This window comes from Gastrolobium bilobum, unplaced genomic scaffold (genome assembly GCF_033153095.1).
Source record: "Gastrolobium bilobum isolate Gb01-03AN ecotype WA unplaced genomic scaffold, APGP_CSIRO_Gbil_v1 utg382, whole genome shotgun sequence".
NCBI lineage: Eukaryota > Viridiplantae > Streptophyta > Magnoliopsida > Fabales > Fabaceae > Gastrolobium > Gastrolobium bilobum.
This window is the reverse complement of record NW_026897362.1, coordinates 139,760-161,397: the sequence shown is the minus strand read 5'-3', so window position 1 is coordinate 161,397 and position 21,638 is coordinate 139,760. Positions and strand designations below refer to the sequence as shown.

The following is a 21,638-nucleotide window of genomic DNA, read 5'->3' as shown; positions in this document are numbered from 1 at the left end:
TAGCTTTCCTTTGTGATTCAGGTTTCTCATGTATCTTCTTGGGTTCTTTAGTCAGTGGCTATTTTGGGTGTTCTTAAAAATTAGTAAAATATCCACTTTCCATCTCTTAGCTTTCCAGTTTGGTTTGTTAGATTGAAAAATTTGTTCCTGGCGACTTTATTTTTCATAATCATCTATCCAGGTCAACTAATGGTAGATTATGTCCGTGTTCTAGAGAAAGATCATTAACATAATTCTCTGATTGTTGAAATTACATTTGCATTCATCTGCTGCAATCTGATATTATTTTTAACCAGATATGTTTCTTAAAGTCCTTTTGATTTCAGATACAAGTTGATATTGGAAATGCTGATGACTCTATTATGTTACGATCTGCCAGCTCAAGGGTTGATTTTCCTGGATACCGAGCAGTTTTTATGGTATGGTTAGTTCCAGCAGTAAGTGATATGTGAAGTGGTTTTACTTAGCCTTTTGATGATTTATAATCATTCATGTACCAATTGATAGTACCTGACAAATAATAATGATTTATTTGTTTATCACTGTTATTGTTATTTTCTATGAAATAAATTACTGTTCTTATTACTAGTAATTATTTTGAGTTTAAGTACCAGTTAGTTGCAACTTGGAAAATATCTATTATAGTTAGATTTCAAATTCAAAACTTTTTTGTAAAAATAATTTTTAAAGTTCTGCTATATGCTACAAGTATATGTCTGCTATCTAAAATCATGTTTTAACCTTGAACAAGATCTCATAAACTGAAGCGTAAAATGTTTGGAAAGATTTTCCATCTTTTTTGCTATATATATGCAGAGGTTACTCCAGAGTTTCCATATCCCAAAAGAAATATATATTAAAGTAAAGTACGTAGATGCATGTGGTTCTGTTTTGTGTGCATTGCTTGATAAAAGAGACATTAAGGATTTAGTGTTAGTCATATTTGAACTCAGATTGCATTTGGTCCTTTCTGTAATATTATGAACGATTGGGATACATTTTTTTTCTGGGCATCCTTGCTTCAAATTTATATTTTTGTTAAGTCAACTCTCCTAAAGTCTAAGCTGTCTGGTAGAGGTGTAGACCCAGGAATGTATTTGTATCTCTATCAATTTCTGCTGTGGTAGAGAATGTCCACATGTTCCTTTATATAACTAGACCACAGAAACGGATGTGTTTCCCGACTTATGTGTAGTTTTCCCCCACTTCTAGGACATTGATACTGAAGCCATTCAAGACAAAGACGGTGATGGATCCAATCGTGATCAAGCTTTTGGGGTTCTAAATTCTTTAAAGGTAATCTTTTGGGGAATTTGATATTTCTGTTTATGCTATTGATAACAATTTCATGCCTTCTCCACGTATGTGGCAGTCTCTGCCTTTTCAGTTTATTTGGATAGGATGCTGTTCTTGACTTCCTAATGGTGCTTTTCCATTGGTTTTATCAAAAGTGTGGCCTTACACAGATGTATAGACAGACCCGTGAGGGCCTTGTAATAATGTCTTCCTTTTTTCTTGTTTTCTCTTGTTGGGGAAAACCAACTCTCTTAAAAGCTTATATTATTGGGTGGAAGCTCAAGAATAGTTTTATATCTTTAACCTTCCCCTCACACAAGAGTCCTTTGGGCTTAAAACATGAACTATGTGCTAGCCCATTTTACCTTTTGCTGAAATTTAGCTTTATTTAGAATGGAGGTGACAATGATCAATCTTGACCACTTATTCCATGGAGGGATTTCGATACCATTTCAAGGATCACTTTTTCTAAAACGTAAGCTGTTAAGCGGAGGCTTCAGATTTTAAAGCCTTTTCCCTTTGCTAATTCTTCTCGCCTTGCCATAGGCTAACTTTTCTATGTCTCTGTTTTATTTTTTCAATCTATAAATTCCATTCATGATGCTGAAAGTTGTGTCACTCAACAGGATATGGGCATATGCCATTGGAAAAATAAGACTGATTCCTGATTGTTTTCTTTTTTTTTTACATAATTAAGCTTGATTTATGGCTGAGCATTTGTATTAATGCCATAAACTATGCAACTACATTTGTCGTCATTGACTTTTATTTTATAGACAGGGGATCTGTTACATCTTGTTCAAACTGAAGTTAATCAGCACCATACTCAACCACCTCCACGTTACTCTGAAGCATCATTGGTAAGTCGTCAAGTTTTTTCATTGAGATTATTGGAGTACTATAGACCGTAAGTATGCTGCTTTAAGTTGGTGCTGCTTTCTTGTCGGTCGTTGAAGTAATGCCCGATATTGGAAATCCTAACAATGGATTTTGTTAATAAAAGGGCAAACCCCAATGAACAAGGCTCCCTAACTTGCGAGGGTAGGGGTGAGGCTCGATTGTAACCTTACCGTTGCTTTAAGGCTCACTCTCAATGGGTATTGTTAAGAGAAGTTGCATTTTACCACACTTGGAAATGTGTTAAATACAGCATTTGAACAGTGCTGTTGTTAGGTTTAGAAATTTAGGTTTTCATGTTAGCTAAATGTGTTTAGGTCAATTGAAATAGTGTGTAAGTTAACAAATTTTCAATTGATTGATTCGTGTTATAATTTCTTGATTCAAGGCTTTTGTCAATTATTGCATTAATTCGGTGGCATGCAACATATTGAAAAGACCATTGACCTTTTTTTTTTTGTTTTCCCGTATCTATTTTTGGGTTCATCTACCACCGACCCCAATTAGCGTGGGTTAAATGTGCTGTTGATGTTGATATTCTTGGTATCTTTGATACTACAATGTTTACTTTTGTGAAGGATATTATTCTAACCCTTCCATTAGTTGAATAATCTTAGCTAATGAGCTTTACCTATTGCGTTTAGTTGAACTGTTGAAGTAATACCTGGTTCAGTTCAATTAGTCAGGGAACTTTATATTCTAATGCTTGTCTTTTGTTTCCTTGTAATTTTTTTTTTTAATTTTTTCTTCCAATAATGTTGTTCTTTTATGATATTTTTCCTTTAGGGGATGTTTGATATGGAGATTGTTTTAGAAATCCTAGGAAAGTGGGGTGGGGCAAATTTTTTTCCAATGTTTGGTATGAGGAAACTAAAAATATTCCTGGGAAACTTTTTTTCCCATCATTTCAGTCTTAACTCAGAATCCCAAACGAAAATACCATTTGATATATAGTATATTTATTTTTCCATAGCATCAGTATAATTAACCAACATTCCGAAAAAAATTTGGACCTACCAAACACCTTTCGTAACTTACCCGGGAAAAAAAATTTCCCACCATATTCCTAGAAATCTTTTTTTCGTAGTAAAAAAAAAATATCACCTCTACCAAACGCTCCCTTATAGTACAATATTTTTCCTTGTCTTTTGTGCTGGCAAAGAGGAAGGCATCGAGCTTTCATTTCTTTTGCACTGTTTCTTTTGTGTTTTCTTTTGAGGTTTTTCCTTATGATATTGCATATTATAGGTTAAGAAGCTTGAGGAGCTTGGGATTGGAAGACCTTCGACATATGCAACCACATTAAAAGTTTTACAGGTAGTTGACTTGTGGAACAGTTGGATGTCATAACCATACCATATCTTATTTATTTTTTTATCACATTTGCCCATCAATTTAAATTACAAGTTGTGATTTAGTAAGATAATTATACAAGTTGTTTAGGTTTTTGATTGAGCTGAAGCGTTTTCAAGTACTTAGTCACTTGGGCTTTGCTCAGCCGCTCTGATCAATTACACTGCACCAGATCAGATATTGGTAGGGGCTGAATTAATTGATGAGTCCTTATCATCCTATTAGCAGTCCCAAATCCCAATGATAGGTAGTATGTGTATGTTGTAAGGTCTAACATTTGCTTGTTCCTTCATGTTATCTGATTCACCATCATTGTTGGCTTCTCATTTCCTGACCATTTGAAACTATATAATCAAAGAAGTGTTGCTGTAGGTCTCTGGCCATTTTAGATAGCTTAAGAAGGCTGTGAAACTGAAGAAGCGACTGTAAAGCTAGAAGTGTTTTTTATATACACCTGAAGTTAATAATTCTCATTCATTCTGCGTAACTAAAGAACTTAATATATAATAGAAACCTTAAGGAAATAACAAGCCAATCCTCATGATAAATCCATAACTAAAATAAAAATTCATCAATCAATTCATACATATCATGGTTTGTGACTTCTAGTATTTGTTGAGCTTGTGATTCAGCTATTGTTCTCCATTGAAACAATTAGTAATTTTCCAATTATAATCGAGAACCTGATCTCGAATATGCAAAAACATCCTATTTTTTTAGCTCTTCTCCCTCTCTAAACTAGATATAATGGCTTTGTGGGATTGTCTTGTTACTGTTGTCTCTTTTATGTTTACTGTATCAAGCATGGAAATCCACGCTTATATAATAAATTAGAGTCCTCACACTTGAGGGTGAGATAATATCTTTACATACCCTCTTTTTTCATTAAAAACGTGCCTTTTCCTTGAAAACCACACATCCTTTCTTCTACTTTATTATTAATACTTCTAATATTTAATACTCTCAATTCACTGTCGTATTTTTCTCCTTATCAATTACAAAATAAAATTCTGATTATTTTCTATTTATCTCCATAATCTAATATTGCTTAACCTACTTGAATTAATTATGCATATCCTTTATAATTTTAAATGTTTTTTTTCTCTTAGATATTTTTCTCTCTTAATTTATTTTTTATAATTTACCTGAATATAAAAATTCGCACGCAATACATGAGATATTTGCTGGTTTTATGGACATGGATGCATTTACTTTTAAATATCAGTTTGAAACAATTCTAAGACCTCAATTGTTTGTTGCCTCAGGATAGAAATTATGTGACAGTAAAAAGTCGTGTTCTTTCTCCAGAATTTCGTGGTCGCATGGTAAGCTTTGAGCTTTTAAGTTTTGAATTTAATGTTCTGCAGGGATGAAATAATAGTTATATTAATATATTATTTAAATAATAGGTTTTATAATTCTCATTCAACATGAGAATTCAAGTTTTCCTACACACCCTTCGATTTCCGTGTTGACATGGGTCCTACGTATAATTTTTTCTAACACATGGGTCCCACATGCTTTTTATCTCTACAACATGAGATTTCAATTCTCATTCAACATGAGAATTATAAAACCCTTAAATAATATGCCCCCTACGAAGACCTCAAATAATGTCATTCCTGCAATTGTCAGCATGAGGTTATAGAGTCAACTGATTTTTATCATCTCTTTCTTCAGTTTTTTCCTTACTATGCATACATTTTATTTTGGTCCTCTAATTTCTAGCTATAAAACCTATGCTTATTTACAGATATAGCCATATAGGCCCCTTTGCATTTTGTCAATCAATAATAAATGTGGTTTGTCTGATGTATGACTGGTCTCTGGTCTTCTTACTATTATTTCCAGTTTTGTTTATATTATTTATACAGTTTTAATTAGGTAAATACTGAGAATACCAGCCTTATGACTGTTTTTTATAATGCTTTGCCTCAAGACCTCGCCGTGGTTTATCTTTGCTGTGAGAATATTTTCCTTGTTGCCTTTATTGTATCATTCACCAGCTTTGCTTACATATACAGTGGTCTTTCTTGAACCCATAAAAGAAATCCAAATTAAGCCAGTTTAAACCCTTAGGGCCTGTTTGTTTTTAGGACATGTTCAGTTTCTATCTTCTGTTTTCACCAATAATTACAAAAGGGCCACTTTGTTTTCACTTTTTTTTCCTATTTTCAAAAAGCAAGGTGGATTTTTTGTAATTATTAGTGAAAACAGAAAATATTTCCTTAAACAAAACAGATCCTTATCTTGTGCTGTCCTGATTTCCATAAAGAATAGGAAATGCCATTAAAAAAAGAGGGTGAATTTTGCATCATATGCAGATGTGAACAACTTATAAAATTATTAATGCAGTCTCCTTATTCTAATTGAGCAATAATCTCTAATCAATGAGTCTTTTATTTTCAATTCCTTACAAACCTCTTCTCCTGACATATAGGGTAATGGGATAAATGTGCCTTTTCTGTTTCAAATTTTGTACGACTTAATTCATGCTAGGCTTGTCCATTGTCAATTATTATTATTATTATTCTCTGTAAAATGTGAGATGAGCTGGGATTTATGGTTAGTATTTTATACCAATTTTTTGGGTGATATTTAGGTTTCAGCTTTTCTGTCACATCATTTTTCAGAGGTCACAGACTACAGTTTCACTGCCGACATGGAAACTGAGGTATCTTCTATGATTGTGTGATTGTGTCCCTTTCCCACTTGTTCTCTCCTACGTATTTTAAAGCTGGGAAAATGTACTGCTATTGTAAACTTACTAATTTCTTTTCACCTTTCTAAAAAAATTATTGACTCCTTTTCTCTACTATTTTTAATTTGATTCTATTGCCTACTGTCTGAGCTAGTTGGTTGTTGTTGTTTATTATTTTGTATGTTTATTTCATGTCTCATTCTTGATTCAGCTTGATAATGTTTCTGCGGGATTAACTGAGTGGAAAGGCCTCCTTAGAGATTATTGGACACGGTTTAAATCATATTGTGAGCGTACTTCTAATGTTCATATTCACCAGGTTTGACTTCTCTCTTTGATCAAGGGTTTATATCTAGTGGTCTGAAATTCTCATTTTCTTGATATGCTGTCTTGGTAATGTTGTTCAATGCACTTTGTATGTTTGCATATCCAGTTAGTGACTATGATATTCTGAAAATAAAATGCTACTGCAGCAGTGTTTGTTTACTTTATCTACTCATGAAATTGTTTTTTCACTCACAGGTTGAGAAGATGTTGGAAAAAAAATTTGGGGAGTATTTATTTGCCTCTCTCCCAGATCAGAGCCGGGTGTGTCCAAGGTAAGTTATGCCATGTAGTGGGTGGAATTAGTAAATACCAATGACATGTTGCAGGTCTTTGGCCACATGAAATCTTACATTGTTTTGTAGCTATTTCTTTATTAAATTTTTTGTTTGGCATTTTCGGAGAGTGCTGGATTTGCCGCTGGTCCTTGGACCAGTTTTTGTTGACTAGCTTTACTAGTTTTGGGAGAAGTAAAGAAGCCTAATTCTTGTGGAAATGTGCAATCTATGCCCCTCTGTGGTGTTTCTAGTTGGACTGTTGGAGCGTAGTTCTTGAATCTTTGAGGAGATTTCTTTGTATAAGTAGATACTTTGTGTTAAGATTATGTGTTTGGCTTCTACTTGGCGAAAAGCCCATGGTCTTTTTGCAGGGGTTTCTCTTACAGAAATGTTGAAAAATTGGGTAACTTCGCTACATTGATGTTTTCTTTGTTCTCTTTGTTTGTCCTCTTTTGTCTCTCTCTCTTTCTTTTTAATTTATTGCAAGGAGGATCTCTTATTCTCCTAACTCTTTCTAATTATCTTCTCTTTGTCTTGATAATTTTTTTCTGAATTTTTTTCTTGTATATATATATATATATACACACACACACACACACACACACACACACACACACACACACACACACCAACTAGTTTGGAATGAAGGTAATGTTGATGTTAATGACTTAATGTTGATGATGTTGATATGTACACACACACACACAGAGACTAGTCATTTGTAACTTTATTCAGTAAATGCAAATTGCAAATGATTTCTCCTTTGAAGATTTTTCCTATCTTTACTCTCAAATTTGTGTAGACGTACTATATCTTTTACCTTCACATTATTTTAATGTTTAATGATCATATAATTTTTGTGGACAATTTTGAAATTGTTAGATATATAATTGTTCTTATGCCTTTACTTAACAACTTAAACTTTTGGGATACTTGGTCATTGGCATAGTTCAAAGCCTCTATGACTAAGTAGTTAGGATTTTGAGCCTTGCCACCCTCATTCTTCTAAAACAAAGTTGAATTTCAACTAATGTAAAATTAGCTTGTTCATTGTTCACACTTTAAGCCCCGAGACTCTTGTTTGATGGGGTGTGCTAGATATTAAATCATCCATGAACCTTTACCTAATAGCATAAGCTTTTGGGATAGTTGGTAACTGACATAAATAACAAAATTTTTGAGGCAGCAATGTCTACTTTATGTTAATAATGGTAGATATTATATTTGCTTTAATTTTTTTTTTAATTGTTTCCAAGTTATTTAGCAGATATTGTTTAGGATGTCAAACTAGCGGGTCAGGTAATGCAATGAGTTGTAAATAGGGAGGTTCGAAATAGCGCATTAGCTTTTTTAGGACACAAATTTCCAGAACATCAATAGCTGATTACTAAGATGACTTTGGCAGTTGGACTCCATTTGGTCATGTAGTCTCTCCTACCCTTTAAGTTCTTTGGGCTTTTGAAGCCAGCTGGGCTTGAAGCTTGAGGAATGGCAGCAAAGCAAGTTATAACAAGAAGTGTGAAATTGTAACATCCCGAGCGCTGACGAGGGCGGGGAGTGATCGCCGGTGCAAAGAGGCGGGGAGTGATCGCCGGTGCAAAGAGGCGGGGACAAGGAGCGGCTCCTGACAGGCTTCCAGTTGGGGGTTACATGCATGGATGAATCGAATCGACACCCGAAAGAGAGGGATTCCAAAGGCTGTACAAGTATAAGACTGCACAGTTTGGGATAGCTTATAAGAATTAATTGGTACTACCTATGCTAACAAGATGCATCTGCTTTTCGGTAGCCCGAATCGGAAGAACTCCACAGTTAAGCGTGTTTGACTTGGAGCAATTCTGGGATGGGTGACTTCCTGCGAAATTTTCCCGGGATGTGTGCGAGTGAGGAAAAGACACACTGAAAAGTCTCGTGTTAGTATGTGGGGATAGTCATTGATTCTTGAAGCGGTAGGGCGTTACAAGTGGTATCAGAGCAGGGCCTCTCATCCAGTACGGTGTGGTTCGAGGACGAACCAGGCGGAAGCTGATGGGCATGTAACATCCCGAGCGTTGACGAGGGCGGGGAGTGATCGCCGATGCAAAGAGGCACGGACAAGGAGCGGCTCCTGACAGGCTTCCAGTTGGGGGTTACATGCATGGATGAATCGAATCGACACCCGAAAGAGAGGGATTCCAAAGGCTGTACAGGTATAAAACTGCACAGTTTGGGATAGCTTATAAGAATTAATTGGTACTACCTATGCTAACAAGATGCATCTGCTTTTCGGTAGCCCGGATCGGAAGAACTCCACAGTTAAGCGTGCTTGACTTGGAGCAATTTTGGGATGGGTGACCTCCTGGGAAGTTTTCCCGGGATGTGTGCGAGTGAGGAAAAAACACACTGAAAAGTCTCGTGTTAGTATGTGGGGATAGTCATTGATTCTTGAAGCGGTCAAGCGTTACAAGTGGTATCAGAGCAGGGCCTCTCATCCAGTACGGTGTGGTTCGAGGACGAACCAGGCGGAAGCTGGTGGGCATGTAACATCCCGAGCGCTGACGAGGGCGGGGAGTGATCGCCGGTGCAAAGAGGCACGGACAAGGAGCGACTCCTGACAGACTTCCAGTTGGGGGTTACATGCATGGATGAATCGAATCGACACTCGAAAAAGAGGGATTCCAAAGGCTGTACAGGTATAAGACTGCACAGATTGGGATAACTTATAAGAATTAATTGGTACTACCTATGCTAACAAGATGCATCTGCTTTTCGGTAGTCCGGATCGGAAGAACTCCACAGTTAAGCGTGCTTGACTTGGAGCAAGTCTAGGATAGGTAACCTCCTGGGAAGTTTTCTCGGGATGTGTGCGAGTGAGGAAAAACACACTGAAAAGTGTCGTGTTAGTATGTGGGGATAGTCATTGATTCTTGAAGCAGTCGGGCGTTACAAGTGGTATCAGAGCAGGGCCTCTCATCCAGTACGGTGTGGTTCGAGGACGAACCAGGCGGAAGCTGGTGGGCATGTAACATCCCGAGCGCTGACGAGGGCGGGGAGTGATCGCCGGTGCAAAGAGGCACGGACCAGGAGCGGCTCCTGACAGGCTTCCAGTTGGGGGTTACATGCATGGATGAATCAAATCGACACCCGAAAGAGAGGGATTCCAAAGGCTGTACAGGTATAAGACTGCACAGTTTGGGATAGCTTATAAGAATTAATTGGTACTACCTGTGCTAACAAGATGCATCTGCTTTTTGGTAGCCCGGATTGGGAGAACTCCACAGTTAAGCGTGCTTGATTTGGAGCAATTCTGGGATGGGTGACCTCCTGGGAAGTTTTCGCGGGATGTGTGCGAGTGAGGAAAAAACACACTGAAAAGTCTCGTGTTAGTATGTGGGGATAGTCATTGATTCTTGAAGCGGTCGGGCGTTACAGAAATGTTTTGACAAGAATATTGGTGGACAACATGTGGGGACACACACGAATGTGATACCATTGGTGGTGATATTTGTGGCATTAATGCTGGTGTGCTGGATTGTAGATTTCACATTTAATGGCTTTTTCGTTGAATTTATTGAGGAGGATTGGTATTCAGTGGGGACTTTGACAGCTTGATTTCTACAGCAGGTATGGGATTGAATGGTGGTATATATAAGCATATGAAGAGTTCACTATAATAGCTCAGATAGCCCAGGGCCATATGATTTGGCCTTAGTTTTGCACTATACATGGGGTTGTGACATGATATGTCTAGTAGAGGACTTGGATATAAAGCTTCATCTCTGTTACAAAAGAAAAAGCTTCATCTCGTGCACCAGGCCCTCATGATGCTATATTTAATTCTGCCCCACTATTTTAGCAGAAGAGAATAGAGATGATAACATGATAAGTTTGCATACCTTCACTGTCAAAGTATCAAAGTGGTTAAGAGAAGTACTTATGGGTTATGAAGTTATGTTGATTTTTCCATCATCCATAACTGTTTTCCAAAAAAACCCACTGAAATACATCCTTTACTATTAAAATGGTACTTGACAACCTTGAGGAATATAAAACACATGAATTTGTCTTGGAATTTTACCATTATACTATATTTTGTTTTGTGATTATGCTGATTTAGTTCAACATCAACAACACCTTTATTCCGAACTAATTAGCGTTGGTGGCGGATGAACCCAAATGAGAATATTATGCTGATTTAGTTATTTGTAGAAAATGACATCTATGGTAGAATTATAATATAGAACTATGTATATGTCTTCACCTAACAACTCAAGCTTTTGGGAGAGTTGGTTCATGACATGATATAAGATCTTTTATGACTAAGTGGTCTAGAGTTCGATCCTTGCTGCTGCCATTCTTCTAATAAAACATGGTAGGTGAGCTTGTGTATTGTCCTGTCCACATTTCAAGCTCAAATAGCTCTTGCGTAAGGGGCCATATTAGAAATATAATATAATATAATAAAACCATTCATATGTCTTCATCCAACAACTTAGGTTTTTGGGAGAATTGTTTCATGACATACTATATGCTGCTTGATTTGTTCGTCATATATTCTCTTGATATCTTTTGATTGAACTTGTTTCAGTTGTATGGAAGGCACACTGATTTTTAAAGTAAGTAGATTTGGTGCGGGCTACTTTATAGGCTGTGATCAACATCCGAGGTGCAAGTGAGTATTTTACTGCTTACCCAGTTTGAAGATTCCAATTTCTAACAAGCTGATACTTTTTTTATGCAATGTTGTACTTGTTGTTTGCTAGTTTACGCATTTGGAAGAATGGTGAGTTATATTATTGTGTTCTGCTCGATGTGAGGAAATCATATGATTGCGCGCTAGTTTGGTTCTAATAATAGAAATATATAATAGGGCCAAAATCTATGGCATTCCAAAGATATTTTATGTATGTACGGCTAAAGGAAATTCGAGGATACAAGTAGACATCATGATCATACATAAATCCACCCAAATAAAAGAGAAGAAATAAATGGCTGAAACAATGCACTTGAATCCACATTTGATTTACTTCCACAACTACACTTGTTCCTAATGATTTGCCTAAAATTTTCTACTGTTCATTGGCTGATCTTCTGCTCCCTCCAAGGCTCCATCATGTAAATGACCATTTGACTTTAAAAAGTAAAAGGGTGTTGTAGATATAAAAGGAATAACTGTTTTTTTTAACTATTATGACTGATTTATTTCATACTTTTTTCCATAGAATTAGTACTATTTATGTAGTAAATATAAACGTAGTGACTACGTAATTATTGCAGTTAATTTTTTAATTATTAGGACAGATTTATATTCTAATTATTTCCTTAGATTTAGCTCTATTTTAGGCAAGTAATTATTGATATATGTTGAGATATATAAAACCATTAATATAGCCTCACCCAACAGCTTAAGCTTTTGGGTTGAATTGGTTCTTTACAATATATGTCTACATAATGTAAATATATTCTATCCATTGATCATCATGAAATATTATTTAGTTTATTTCCATCTTCTAATTTGCTATCGGAGTCTCCCAATTTTTTCCATTGCCATAAGCATTCAGTTTTTATTAAACCAGCCTTCATCGTTGGGTTCACTTCGCCTTCATTGCGCCTTGCTTATTGTAACATGATCCAATCCATCTTTCAAACCCACACCATTGGAGCAAGGATGCCTGGTGTCACCTAGATCTCTGACTGGCCACCATCTAGAGCCCTGCCACCAGAAAAGCCTTCATGTTCCTCCACGTGCATGTGCACCTGCTGTTGCATGTAAGCCACGCGTCACCATAGTTGTCACATTGTTGTTGCTTGACCTTGCAAGCCGTCACTCTCTCTCTTGGTATTCCTCCTTTCTCTATAATTTTTTCTTTACCATGTCTGATATTGAGGTGTGGGATGATGCGGACTCCCTTATTATAAGGTGGCTATGGAATTTTATGACTCTCTACATGTAGAGGGGTATCTTTTTGGGCATTTGGGACTTGGGCACCTTTGGGTGAAATTGGGAGAGATCAGGGGCTCTCCAACTCCTCTGAACCTATCTTGCTTATTTTCTTTATTTCATATTTCCAATTCAGTTCTGTAATTAGGGAGTTTATGGGAGAAATGTGTCATGGAATTTACATGTAATTGATACAGTGATTTACTGAATTAATACAAATTGTCTCTGTTTCAAATCTATTTCTTGAATATGTGCTTAGTTTGTTACAGATACCCCTCTACATGAGCCTTACCCCTAATATACAAGTCGACAGTTTTGCCTGATCTTCTGCTGTTCATTGGCTGATCTTCTGCTCCCTCCAAAGCCCTCTTGCAACCAAGATTCCACCCTTTCCTTGAGACCAGCTTGGTGGAAAGCCCCTTCCAATTGTCGACAGTTTTGCCTCAACGAGTCCATGCTCCTCAATAGTGTCTCACGCCACCGTGTAACGGAGATGGCAGCTGTGCTAAACCTGAAACAGACGCTGCGTTGCTCCTCATGTGGTTCCCAGCAGCCGTTCCCACCGTAAACCAAGAAGACTATGATTTGTGGTTGGGAAAAAAATTGAGCTAATGGGTCCATGACAAACCTGATAGGCCCACTGTCGTTTTCTTGTTCCTGGTTTGCCAAGTCCGTGATCAAGTCCAGCTTGTTTGGACCTTGCTCATGTTTTTTGTGCTCACCTAACTCATACAAATTCATGGGCTCACAAGCCCAGTCTTCCAACAAAATAGAAACATATGAAAAATAACCATTAAATTGGGCCGAGATTTGGGCTGAATTTAGAAATTGCCCTAACTGCAACTTTGACCTAGTTGGGTTTCTCTTCTCCGTTGCATTTTGTTCATCCGTTTCACGTTCATCCCCAGCCACCATTGTACTTGCATTTAGGCACCATGCACAGCTTCCGAGGTCCAAATCCAGTGGCTCCAGCGACGAGGGTGGGTCAATCTCTAACGCTTTTGAAAATGGTAGTGCCGTCACTTGCGTAGCTTTCTTTAATGGTTGGTGTCGTACTGATTTTTTCTCAACTTTGACGTTTTCATTTTCTTCAACCACCATAATATCAGCCTCTTCATTTATTGTATCATTCTCAGATCCCGTAGCATCTTTCTCATCCTCTTCTGTCTTGTTTATGCCATCAGCCTTATTCTGTTCTATGCTCGTCTCTTTGGGCATGGTCTCCGTCTCTACAGTTTTTTTCTTCTCACTTTCTTCCCTAATTTCTGGCTTCTCCAACACTAAATGTTGCGTATCAGATTCTGGCTTCTCCACTTCCTCCTCTTCCAAACAGATCTCCGGCAGGTATCGCTGTACAAATGCTCTAAAATATATCCACCAATTTGCATTTGGATTGAGGCAACTCCAGAAATTGTACCAATTAAAAGCACGACCCCTGAGCCCTTTCACTGCCTCTATTAGCTTCTCTTCTTCAATAATTCCTTCTGCTTGGAAATATTTTTCCATATAGATGAGCCATCCCCAAGCATCATCATCTTCATAGAACTTGGGAACTTCTCTTCTCCATGGCTTTCTTTTCAATGTGGCCATGGTCTAAAGCTACCCGGATCGGATAGCTCTGGTACCAATTGTAACAAACTAAGCACAGATTCAAGAAATAGATTTGAAACAGAGACAATTTGTATTAATTCAGTAAATCACTGTATCAATTACATGTAAATTCCATGACACATTTCTCCCATAAACTCCCTAATTACAGAACTGAATTGGAAATATGAAATAAAGAAAATAAGCAAGATAGGTTCAGAGGAGTTGGAGAGAGCCCCTGATCTCTCCCAATTTCACCCAAAGGTGCCCAAGTCCCAAATGCCCAAAAAGATACCCCTCTACATGAGCCTTACCCCTAATATATAACAAACTCCCCTAACAAACTTGCACAATGTTCTCACTTATTCCACGTCAGCACCCACTCTCTACTTCTAACAGACTTATCATCTAGAATATTCTTTGCAATATGTGAGTCAGTAGATAGGGGTTGTATCAGTTTGCAATAATTGTATATTCTTGCCTACTGTTTGTAAAATGTGGGGAACCTTCTCTAGACCTATTATATAAAGTAGGGCATAGCCACTTGCTATGAGTTAAAAACAATGATTTTCACTACCAAATAAGGGACCCTCTTGGTTATCAACTATTATGGGATAATCAATCGATAATGGATTGAGTTGGACTCAAAATGAAGTGTAGCAAGGATGCTTCTACTTTGACCAGTTTTGTTGAAAGAGATCGATATTGGAGTTCCTCTTCGGTTTGACTGAGTATGATCTTATTAGGTTCAAATTTTGGGCAAGGAGAAATTTCCTGCACATTTTGAGGTGTTTTACACTATTCAAGAGGAGCGGAGAGTCATTGGGCTGTCATGCTTGATGAAAAACCCACTCATGGGTCAGCCATGATAACAACCAAATCCATTAAACAGGCCTCTTCATCCATTTCCTCCAAACCTAATACAGACATTGGAGTTGTAAAAAATCAGGTCACACCAAGACCTGTTTTCGACCCTACAGGAAGGAACATATTCTTAGCTCAATAGGTGTGTTCAACCACTACTAGGGAGGCCTCCAATGTAGTTAATGAAGTCCCCGCACTAAGCAAAGATGGGTTGGAGTGGCTCGAGAACCTTATTGATTCTCTTAGTTAGACTTCTAGTATTCTTCTCTTTCTATAACTGGTAAGAACCTATGCTCTAAATCCTTTTATGCTTCTATTATTGGCTCTATTGAATCATGGGTTGTTGCTCACTCCTTTGCTACTGACCATGTGACTTTTCTTCCTCACAATTTTGTGGTATCATGATAGGATTTAAACTCTTCCTATCGAAACAAGAGGAATTAATCTGTATATTAATTGAAAAGAGACAAACGATTACAGAAATATTAAAAGAGCCAAAGCTCCCAGCAATGGTGATCTCCCCATTAGCCCTTCCTACTCTTGTAGAAACTGAATGAAAACATGAATACCCTTCTAAGGGAATCTTCAGACTATTATAGACAATGGAAATAACAAACTACCACTAATTCTCTCTCTTCCCTGCCCATGTAACCCACACGCATAACAACTTCGTAACCAACCATTACACGTCATCTATTCCCTCCCCTTTCTTTTTATTCCTCCTCTAATACACTAAAACTGGACCATTCCACTTCTTATGAATGGGTTGAGATTCTCTCTTTGCCTCCAGCCCATGAACAGCCTCCAGCCCATGATCCATTGTTGTGATCCTATCAATACCTGCCTCTATAGATTTTGCCTTGTCCTCAAGGCAAAAATTTGGGAATTGTCCCTGTATATCACCTGCCTTCTCCCATGTGGCCTCTTCTACTGGTTTGGTCTTCCAAAGGACCAACCATTACTCATGCACTCTGCCCTGGTCCTTAAGATGGCGCACTGCTAAGACAGATTCGGGTTCATGATTATGGGAACCATCCACAGCCAGTCCTTCAGGTAAACTGCCCTCTGCCACAACCGTGCCCGTAGCTTTTCTAAGTTGAGACACATGGAATACCGGATGTATGCGGGATCCCGCAGGGAGCAGCAACTTATAAGCAACAGCCCCTATTTTGTTTGCCACCTGGAAAGAACCATAGAAACGAGCAGCCAGCTTTGGGTTTATGCGTCTTGAAACAGAAACTTGTCTATGGGGTCTCAACTTAACATAGACCCAATCTCCTACATCAAATGTCACCTCCCGTCGATGAGCATCTGCTTGCCTTTTCATGGAATTTTGAGCACGAGTTAAATGATACTTTAACTGACGCAGGGCCTCATCACGATCAAACAGAACCCGAGCAACAGCATCCACTTGAGTTTCACCCATCAAATAATGAGTAATGTTGGGTGGAGGCCTACCATAAACAGCAGAGAAAGGAGTGGTGTGAATAGAACTATGGTAAGAAGTATTATAAGAAAATTCAGCCCACGAGATCCAATAAGACCATTGTTTGGGTTGCTCAGATGCAAAACAGCGCAGGTATGTTTCAAGGCAACGATTAACAACCTCCGTTTGTCCATCCGTTTGGGGGTGATAAGAAGTACTCATCTTCAAGACGGTTCCTTGTAAACGGAATAGCTCCTTCCAGAAATTGCTAAGGAACAAAGGGTCACGATCACTGACAACAGAACGGGGTAAACCATGGAGACGTATCACTTCTTTGACAAATATATCAGCAACACTCTTAGCAGTAACAGGGTGTTTCACAAGGATGAAATAGGCATACTTTGTCAAACCACAAGAATAACCTCAAAACCTTGAGACTTGGGTAACCCCGTGATAAAGTCCATTGAAACATCCTCCCAAACGAGCTGTGGGATTGGCAACGGCTGCAGCAAGCCAGCAGGAGACAAGGTCTGATATTTGTTCCTTTGGCAAATATCACATGATCTTACAAACATCATAATACGCTTCTGCATTCCTTTCCAGAAAACTCCACCAGCCAACCGCTTGTAGGTCCTGGTAAAACCCGAATGTCCCCCTGTAGGAGAAGAGTGGAACTCGTGCAGCAAGGTAGGAATAAGAGAAGAGGTAGAAGACAAGACCATCCTACCTTTGTAAAACAAAAGCTCCCCATGTAAAGAGTAACCAGAGGAGGCGTTCTGGCCAGATTGCAAGGCTGAAATAATGTTTTGCAACTCGGGATCAGTTTGGTATTCGCTCTTCACCACACTTAAATCTAGCCAATAGGGACTAGATACAATATGAGACAATTCCAATTCCACAGGCTCCATCATTCTAGATAAGGCATCCGCCGCTTTATTCTCCGGTCCCGGTTTGTACACGACTTCAAATTGGTACCCCATCAACTTAGATAACCAGCAGTGTTGGTCAGAAGTAGTAATTCGCTGAGAAAGCAAGTGACGCAGACTTTTATGATCTGTATATACTGTAAAAGAACGCCCCAAAAGATATGGACGCCAATGTTGAATGGCAAGTGCAAGAGCCATAGTTTCTTTCTCATAGACTGACTTAGAAAGATTCCTAGGAGCAAGAGCCTTGCTGAAATATGCAATTGGCTGTTTCTCCTGCATCAGTACAGCTCCTAGTCCAACCCCGGAAGCGTCACACTCGATGATAAACTCCTTGGTGAAATCTGGAAGTGCTAAGACAGGAGCTGTGGTAAGAAGCTCTTTCAATTTTGTGAAAGCTACTTTGGTTGCATCAGTCCAAACAAAGCCATCCTTCTTGGTCAACTCAGTGAGAGGTTGCGCAATCTTGCCATAGTCTTTGATGAAACGGCGATAATAGCCCGTTAATCCTAAAAACCCTCGAACTCCTTTGACATTAGCTGGTTGGGGCCAATCAATCACAGCTTGCACTTTGGAGGGATCCATGGCTACCCCTTCGAATGAGATGATGTGCCCCAAGTACTCAACAGAAATTTCTCCAAAACTGCATTTCTTTCTTTGAGCAACAAGATTATTTTCCTGCAGTAAAAATAAAACATCTGCCAAATGAAGTAAGTGATCTTCCCATGAAGGGCTATAGACGAGGATATCGTCAAAAAATACCAACACATAATGGCGAAGTTTCTCCCGAAAAATAGAGTTCATGGTGGCTTGAAACGTTGATGGGGCATTTGTCAAGCCAAAAGGCATTACGAGGTACTCGTAATGTCCATCATGCGTTCGGAATGCTGTCTTGGGAGTATCTTCGCTTCGAACTCGAATTTGGTGGAACCCAGATTTCAAATCAATCTTTGAAAAGTATTGTGAGCCATGTAATTCATCTAATAACTCAGTAATAGTAGGAATGGGATACTTATCTGGGATTGTAACCTTGTTGAGTGCTCTGTAGTCAACACACATACGCCAGGAGCCATCTTTTTTTTTAACTAGTATAACTGGACTAGAGAAAGGGCTGACACTGTGTGTGATCTCTCCAGCATGCAATAGCTCTCTCACCTGCCTTTCGATCTCATCCTTATGGTGATGAGCATATCGATAGGGTCTGACACTGACCGGACCGGTTCCTGGGAGAAGGTTTATGGCATGGTCGTGTAGTCGAACGGGAGGCAGCCCCTGTTTTTTTGTGAAAACGTCCTGGAACCGGGTGAGGGTGTGATTGAGGACACCTTGTTGCTCCTCTGTCAGATGCGAACCCAGTAAGACAACAGAGTCGTCAGGTTTCCCCTTGACGTCTGCTTCGATGCCGTGTAACAGCCCCTGTAGAGACATGGGTTGCATCTCTTTACGCATCTGATAACCCTTCAGCTTGACCCTCCTTCCCTGACAAGAGAACTGCATCGTTTTCTTCTTCCAATCCTGGCACACTTCTCCCAAGGTTTCCAGCCATTCGATTCCCAAAATTAAATCGATTCCACCCAACTCCAGTAGGTACGCCCCTATCGTCAGTTGATATTGACCCAACTGTAGATGGAGTTTTGTGCATCTCCCTTTCGACGTTCTTCTACTACCGTCGCCGAGACTGACAACAAACTCCTTGGTGCTATCAATCAGAAGATTCAACGAATTCACGAGCTCCGCAGTAATAAAATTGTGACTCGCGCCACTATCGATCAACACCAAGATCGGAAACCCCTCTAGTTCTCCTTCATCCTTCATCGTCTTCGCTTGAAGCGTCTCCGTCATCACATCTTCGTAGTTGACGTTGTTGCACACCAATTCCCAATCTTCAGTGTCGGTGCGCTCCTCTATTGTACTTAGGGGTTCTGGTTTCCCAACGACGTCGTCCTCTTCCCAAATGAGCAATCGAAGTTGCTTGTCTGGACACTGGTGGGTTGGGCTGTAGTTTTGTCCACATTTAAAGCATAATCCCTTGGCTCTACGGTCCATCATCTCCGGATAGGATAAGTTACGCATTCCACGTGGACTGGGCCCATTTTTCCTATCATCAGGCTTATTGGGCCTTGTTGGGTTTATACCTAAGGTTGGTTTGGCTGGGGCTCTCTCTCCCAAACCGGTCTGAACAGAAACCAGCCCTCGCTTAAAGTTGTGGCTATGGTTCGTTTGCGTCGTCTTTCCTCCTTGTATCTTACGCTCCACTGTTCTAGCCATGGAGATCAGTTTGTACCGGTCCTGTGGCTCTAGGGAAAGGACTTCAAGTCGGATTTCATCTCGAAGGCCGCCAATAAAAAGACCCATGTATTGTTCATCAGGCATGGGAGGGATCTGGGCTGAGAGCATCTCAAATGCTTCCACATATTCGTCCACCGTACCGCCCTGAAGCAGCCCCTTCAATTGGGCATAGGGGTTGCCAAAATGACCCTCTCCATATCGATCGAATAGTGCGTGCTTAAACCGCTCCCAATCTAATCGAGCATCTGATTCTTTGAGCACCTTGAACCAATGCCATGAGGGGCCCTCCATGCAAATTTGGGTATATTGGACGCGCATGGTTACCGGTATTCCTTGTACTGCGAAATAAGCCTCCGCTCTAGCAACCCATCCCACGGGATCGATTCCGGTGAATACTGGGAGCTCTATGCGTTTCGCTTTGATCAGGTAATCATCGTGTTGGATTTCGCTGTTGAGTACTGTTATCAGAGATCCGTCATCGATCCGAGTCGCTGCCTTCTCCTTCGACGTCACGCTGCCCTCTCCCAGAATCACGGTTGAGTTTTCCGTTGCTGGTTGATTGCGTTGAAACCCATTTTTGACTTCAGCGTGCAATGCTTGCAGGCTGTTCACAATTTCTGCAACGCTGGTGAATAATGAACCGAGCTTCACAGAGTGGTCTGCAAGTTGGTTGGAGTGAGACTTGGTTGTGAGGTCATGGGAACAAAGAAGTGCTTCCTGCGATTTCAACGAATTTTCCACCGCTGTCATTCTTGCGTCAAGAACATCTACACGTTGAGACGTCATTCTGGTGAGCATACACTACTGTTCTTCCTCTCCAAAGAAAATTAACCCTCTCAATGAAAGCACCAATTGATAGGATTTAAACTCTTCCTATCGAAACAAGAGGAATTAATCTGTATATTAATTGAAAAGAGACAAACGATTACAGAAATATTAAAAGAGCCAAAGCTCCCAGCTATGGAGATCTCCCCATTAGCCCTTCCTACTCTTGTAGAAACTGAATGAAAACATGAATACCCTTCTAAGGGAATCTTCAGACTATTATAGACAATGGAAATAACAAACTACTACTAATTCTCTCTGTTCCCTGCCCATGTAACCCACACGCATAACAACTTCGTAACCAACCATTACACGTCATCTATTCCCTCCCCTTTCTTTTTATTCCTCCTCTGATACACTAAAACTGGACCATTCCACTTCTTATGAATGCGTTGAGATTCTGTCTTTGCCTCCAGCCCATGAACAGCCTCCAGCCCATGATCCATTGTTGTGATCCTATCATATCAACTGACTCCTGATACTCAAACAAAGTATAGTTGCATTGTGGTAATGTTAAACTCCAACCCTGCCTATACCTAAAAAGTGTGCTTCATGTTCCCATAATTCCACTAATCTCATTTACATTCATTAACTTACCAAAGATTCAAATTGTGCAATGACATTCTTTGATACTTATTGTGTCTTTCAAGATATCTCCATGGGGAGATTCGAGTTGCTAAAGAAAGGAAATACATGCTTCCAACCTCTACGTCGTTGTTTTTGGTTTCTATGGATGTTGCTGTTTAGGAAGGTCAGTCTTTCTCTTGTCCTCAACTTTAGGGGGAGAATATTCCGGAAGTAGAGTCCTTCATTCCTTTGCTTGAGTCAGCTCATGAGTTTTCCTTTGTTTGCATCAACTCTTGAGTCTGTGATTAGCAGCTCTACCTGGTACTTTACCTGAACCAGCAAAAGTCAACCGACCAAAGGCAAGTACACCTAGATTGATATATCA

At 39.3% G+C, this 21,638-nt stretch overlaps 1 protein-coding gene across 2 annotated transcripts in view; it reads left to right on the top strand.

Annotated features, from left to right (window-relative positions):
- The window catches only part of LOC133306257 (uncharacterized), a 31,428-nt gene that overhangs the window by 5,565 nt on the left and 4,225 nt on the right, over positions 1 to 21,638 (top strand). For both annotated transcript variants that reach the window (XM_061506553.1, XM_061506552.1), the window contains exons 9-17: positions 327 to 419; positions 1,213 to 1,296; positions 2,073 to 2,156; positions 3,442 to 3,510; positions 4,812 to 4,871; positions 6,149 to 6,220; positions 6,459 to 6,566; positions 6,770 to 6,846; positions 11,417 to 11,500. In XM_061506553.1, the coding sequence (XP_061362537.1) occupies positions 327 to 419; positions 1,213 to 1,296; positions 2,073 to 2,156; positions 3,442 to 3,510; positions 4,812 to 4,871; positions 6,149 to 6,220; positions 6,459 to 6,566; positions 6,770 to 6,846; positions 11,417 to 11,500 (731 nt within the window). The remainder of the gene's footprint in view (positions 1 to 326; positions 420 to 1,212; positions 1,297 to 2,072; positions 2,157 to 3,441; positions 3,511 to 4,811; positions 4,872 to 6,148; positions 6,221 to 6,458; positions 6,567 to 6,769; positions 6,847 to 11,416; positions 11,501 to 21,638) is intronic.